At 32.4% G+C, this 5,698-nt stretch overlaps 1 protein-coding gene and 1 long non-coding RNA gene across 2 annotated transcripts in view; both read left to right on the top strand.

Annotated features, from left to right (window-relative positions):
* LOC136062848 (uncharacterized) overlaps window positions 1–5,698 on the top strand; it is a 36,055-nt gene extending 30,357 nt beyond the window's left edge. Inside the window, exon 7 of the long non-coding RNA XR_010624589.1 lies at window positions 5,065–5,698. This is a non-coding gene — a long non-coding RNA (uncharacterized LOC136062848). The remainder of the gene's footprint in view (window positions 1–5,064) is intronic.
* LOC112015113 (disease resistance protein RPV1-like) overlaps window positions 1–5,698 on the top strand; it is a 10,123-nt gene extending 4,425 nt beyond the window's left edge. The window contains exons 3-7 of the mRNA XM_065762481.1: window positions 6–16; window positions 512–762; window positions 3,049–3,106; window positions 3,202–3,448; window positions 4,661–5,698. Coding sequence (XP_065618553.1) covers window positions 6–16; window positions 512–762; window positions 3,049–3,106; window positions 3,202–3,381 — 500 coding nt within the window. The 3' untranslated portion in view covers window positions 3,382–3,448; window positions 4,661–5,698. The remainder of the gene's footprint in view (window positions 1–5; window positions 17–511; window positions 763–3,048; window positions 3,107–3,201; window positions 3,449–4,660) is intronic.

The raw sequence follows: 5,698 nt of genomic DNA, 5'->3' as shown, positions 1-5,698 counted from the left end.
GTGAGCGCAACACCAGGTTAAGTTTATTATCACTCTTAGTAAGGCTTGCTGTTATTAGTTTGTTATTAAAAGTTTATTTGCTTATTTGTTGAAATTTGACAAAATTACAGTTTTAAACTTGTAAATGAGGTTTGGCGTATTCTATTTTATGTTTTTGATAGGAAATCTTTCTTAAAAAATAAATAATAATATAGTAATAATAAGAAGTTTGCATTGTTTTCTGCAAGTGTTTATGTGTTACTGTTCATGAGTTATTATCTGGATCTACAGAACTAGTCACAATAAAATGCTAATGCTATATGATTCCAATATGTAAGGTCCATGAGGGATCTTATAAAGGATGGTGGAATAAAGCATCAATACTAATTTGATTGAACATAACATTTTATACCTAGTTAGTTGAATAAAATGCTGATTCATTCTTGACACAATAATTTGATATGTATGGCACCATTTTCCTTTTCCTTATCTTGTTTGTGTCATTGAAACTTGGAATAAAATGTGAAAAAAGGTGGCGAAGGATCCGAGCGGGAAAGAGATAAATGCATTAGCACAACACATACAGAACCTGCTGACACCGTCAACACCATTATTCTTCAATACCCTCTATGATCCATATAGGGAAGGAGCTGACTTCATTCGTGGATACCCCTTTAGCTTGAGAGAAGGAGTGTCTACTGCCATCTCTCATGGGCTGTGGCAAAACATTCCTGACTATGATTCCCCTACTCAGCTTGTCAAATCTCATGAGCGCAACACCAGGTTAAGTTTATTATCACTCTTTGTAAGGCTTGCTGTTGCTTCTTTTATTGGCTTGTCATTGCTAAACTATGATTTGTTTTTATTTTTTATTTTTTGGTTATCAGTATTATATCACAAAATGTTCTGTTTTAATACATTTGGTAATATGCTATTCTGTATTTTTCTCAATCAGCTTTCAACTTATTGTTATTCTTTTCCTTGGCTGCCAAATAGAGGTGAAGATTATTATCTGATTTTACAATTTTGTAGGGAATGATTCCTTAGTATTGTTGGAATAGACTTTTTTTAAGTCTATGACCTCTTTTTTATTATGGTTTGGACTTTGGACTATTGCTGCTTTCTTTTTCCTAATGTTTTTAAATTCTCTAATAATTTCCTGGACTCTCACTCATTGAATTTTGGTGTGTGTGTGTTTGTAAAAGCTGCTTATGAAAATCCAGGTATTAGCAAGTTGATCAAGATGTTGGTTTCATGTAATGGTGTCTGTAAGATTTTCTTTTCACAAGCCTATAACAGACTGACAGATTTATATTTACTTTGATTTAGAATTTTTCTGAAGTTGCAAAATTTTAAAGAACTCTAAAAAATTTCAAATTAAGATCTTTTGAACGAACATACCATAATAGAACTTTCCCAATTTTCAAAGATATTTCTTGTATAAAGAAATGACAACCATGATGAAAGGCAAAATTACCAAACTCTGGATATTGAGGACTATGAGCTGGGACTCTCTCTCTCTCTCTCTCTCTCTCTCTCAATACTACCTATAGGTAGAAAAGATTGGCACAATCAATTCATGACTTCCCAGAACTAGATTTTTTTTCAAGTATACAATTTTGTTTTCAACACCGTTTCAGTTTATATTATTTTCTGTTATGCTCACCTGCTGTCCAATGTGTTCTATTATAGGCATTTAAATGATCTTCTGACTCTTGACTTTTTATGTAAAAGTCTTTTTTTTTTTTTTTTGGTTCTTATATCATGTGTTCTTGTATTTACATGATAAATATAATCACACAAGTTATTCCTCTAAAGGGTAAAAATATTAGCAATTCAGCCCTGGTGAACCATCATTCCTAGAAGTTGGCTTCCAATCAGATATTTAAATTTGTGTGCAATGATGCTTCTATCTACTGAGAAACCTTATGCACGAATCGGTATTTTGCCAGTTGAACATGTTTTTAATACATTTCTGCTTAATTTGTTTGCCTTAAAACTCATGGCTACACCTGTTTTTTTTTTCCCTTCAAATGTTGCAGTCTAAGAACTTACAATTTTTTTTAGCGTGCAAATTCTTCATTTTATAGGCATTTACATGATCTTTTCACTCTCTACCATCAATGTAAAAGTCTTTATTTGTTTTCGCAGGCTGAGGACTTGGTATAAGGTTTTTTTAAGGTCTATTGGACAATGTAATTGACTTGATCCATTCAAAGAAGATAACAAAAGAAAATAGGAATAACATTTTTGCAGTTGGTGATTCTTCTTCTTCTTTCCATTCAATATTTATAATTTTACTTGTTGATTTGATTTTTGAGAAATTCAAAACTTTTCAATTTAGCACATGTATCTGGAATCTGAATTACATACCAGAAGATATTTATTGTTTATCTAAGTATTATACGTATGATTCTAAATCATAATATTCATTTGAGGGGCATCAAATTATATTAGGTTCTCTATCTCATACACACCAGTTTATGTATCAACCATGATCCATCCTATTTTATTACACTAAAAGAGACAGATTCTTGATGAGAAATAGTATATTTGTAAGCCCCATTATAACAAAGAACAAAGAAGCAAATGTACCCCATTTTTATTTACTTATTTTTTAATATTATTAGTCATTTTTTCAAGCATAAAGAAAAGAAACATTTTCAAAAGATCAAGCAGGGCAGAAAAATATAAAATACATTGAAAGCTTGGAGTGCAATATAAAAGTCTGGAAGTCATCCAAGAAAATGTGCTTCTCAACAAAGAATGACATTTAGTGATAGTATTGAACATATCTGAAAACAGGAAACATCAATCACATAATCTTGCAAGATTTGGAATCCGATGACTCGAACTTGATTAAAAATTCAATACTTTCCATGTGTCAGATCAAAAACAGGAAACATCAATCACATGGTAGCCAATAATATGTGGTTCTTGGGAAGTGTGATGCAGTGATGCTTGAGATACATGAATGTTGTTTTGGGTTTGGAGTCTAGATGTCCTAATTTGTTTTTGTTTTATGCGTAGGGGCATGACACTTTGTAATTTTCTTTGTATTTGTTTCAGATTTGGCTGGTCAAAATGGACTTTAGCTGGTATCTCCACTATGACATTCTCAGATCTGGTAAACATATTTTCAACTGGCCTTTTCAGCATTATAGATGGTTAAGTAAGGGGGATCCTATAGCCCTTCTCTTATGTTTCTTTTTTGTTATGAAGATGCTGAAAAGGATGATTGCAAGAGCAGCAAGAGGCATTCTTATTGTGTTTCAGTTGGGAAAGGAAATTGAGATTTCAAACTTCATTATAGATGATCCTGCATCATCTTCGATTGGAAATTTAACTGAGCTTGGTTATCTTAGTTTTCTGCTTCTTTGCATTGAGACACTTCTGCATTAGAATAGAATGTGGGTTCAAGTGAATTGGTTTGAGCAGAAGATGAATTGGCAGCTTTGTAGGCTGTGAGGTAGGTTCTCTTCCCATGCGAAATTAACTTTATTAATTGCTGCAAGGATCTCTGTTTTAGGCTGCTTGGAATTTGATCATTGAACAAATATGGACATTAAAATCTATCAATATATATATATATGGACATTAAATTGTAGTGCATTTAACTACTTATTTTCTTTCTTTCTTTAGTATACTGATATTGGTGGTTTATATGTATGATAAATTGAAGTGCATTTTCCATTTTTGTGTTTGATTTCGTTCTAAGTATCAGATCAAATATTTGTAAAATTGTAGAAAAAAAGACATTTTGTCTAATATATTTTCTTGTCTTGCCCTAATTTAGGCTTTGTGGAAGGGGCTGCCCTTTCTCAGATCCCAGTTTTTTCCATCCTGAATAATTCCCTTTTCAACTTTCTTGTTACAAAGCTTTAATTATTGTATTTTGCAAATGCATTTGTAATCATGTTAGCATGTCAGTGATATAGAAGGTGGAGGAGCCCTGTCTATGATCTATTTTAATCATGCATTAAGACAAGTTAACACGTAACATGTAGTTGTATCTGCTTCTATTTGAAGTTGAAATAAATCTTGTTCTTTTGCACTAGCTATGTGATATGCTCTTCTCTCCTATTTCTTGTAGTTCAATAGGCTAGACATGATCTTCATTAAGGGACCCTTTTGTGCTAATTACCTTTGATTATATACCCAAATTGAATGGCATGATTTTCTGGTTTAAGTTATTTGTGTGTTTTATGTAGTTCTCAATATAATGGTGTTTAAAAAAACTGAGTCAGATTTCAATTCAGTTCAGGCAAGGATTATCAGGAAATGACTTACCATAAAATAAAAAAATTAAAATAAAAAAGACCTATTAGATCATGAAGATATTGTCAGAGTTGTGTACAATATTCTTGTACTTTTGTTATTCTGGTATCACTTAGAATGAAAGACATCTGTGACATTATGTACACAAATATGGGCAATTATATCATTTGTTTGTTAATAGATGGTATATATGCAAAGATATCTAATATAAACATCATAAAGCAGAAAAATCTAGTGAGGCTCTGCCATGATTTTGAACTGCTTGTGAAATTTAAGATTTATTAGATAAATGGTATGGCTGTAGAGGAGGGTGGTTGGTCAAGACAAAGGAGGAAAAAGTAGATCAAAGCCACAAAGTTCAAGTCATTACACTAACTTGTATATATTGGTGTGGTTCTTTTAGGTGAAGAGAATGATCAATCCTTTGCCAATAATGAGCTTGATGAAAGAGTATACAGGCATTATGGGTCTCCTCAATTAGAATGGCTTTTCTTGGGATGAAATTTGCAAAACAGTGGCACTGTGGCAGCTGATGTTTAGCTTTGGGAAGCTTATATCGAGGTTCCATTCTATCCCGTTGGTAATTTTGCTAGGATAAAGGGTTTTCCTCTAGTTATCACTAAAGAGCACCCCAAAGCATCGCATACAAACTTGTATTTTTTTTTTTTCTCCTTTGATGAAATGATATTACTTCTGTATTCATTTAGTAAACTGAGTGTTTTTGGGTAACATGGGATGTAGTGTATATGATCATATCAATTCTATAATAATCAATGAAATGGATAATTTTGAGTAGCTTTTGTTTAGAAATGACATGTTGCAGGAACATTTGGATGCAACTGCATACAAATATAGGGGATCTCATATTTCTGATTTGTGCTTGAGTTATGGTAATGAAAGTCAGAATGGAAGATCAAATTGTTTGGACATGAAAATGGAGTTCAACAATAATGCCCTTTTGGTGGGATTGACAATAACTTGGGATATGCAATATCCAGCAAGGGAGTTTTGAAATATCTTATTAGGGGAAAAATAAAATGTTTGCAACTTCTTCAGCCTCTGCACGTTCTCAAAAATTTCAGAGATCATCAAGGGAGAGTTACAAGAGGCACTTGAGGAAAGGCCATGAGTAGTCAAAACAAATGTGGGTACCGAGAAGGACAAAGACTACAATTGAATTGAATGTATTGATACAACACTTCAAATTGTTCCTGAAATAGATGAGAAGCTCTTTTTGAAGGGTTTTTGAACTCTTAGAAGATGAGAGAATGACCATGAAATTTGGAGTGAGGAAATGGTTATTGACAATGGTTTGACAAAGCATCTATTTTGCTTGTCAAATTGGGATATAATTTAGATTTGGTTCCAAAGTTCTGTCAATGTAAATAAGATCCAATTTTAGAGTAGAGATATTTTTGGAATAGAATTTCTTGCTTGATTT

The sequence above is a fragment of the Quercus suber genome, unplaced genomic scaffold, assembly GCF_002906115.3.
Source record: "Quercus suber isolate HL8 unplaced genomic scaffold, Cork oak 2.0 scaffold_459, whole genome shotgun sequence".
Lineage (NCBI taxonomy): Eukaryota > Viridiplantae > Streptophyta > Magnoliopsida > Fagales > Fagaceae > Quercus > Quercus suber.
Note: the sequence above shows the minus strand (reverse complement) of the source record. Positions and strands in the feature narration are given on the sequence as shown.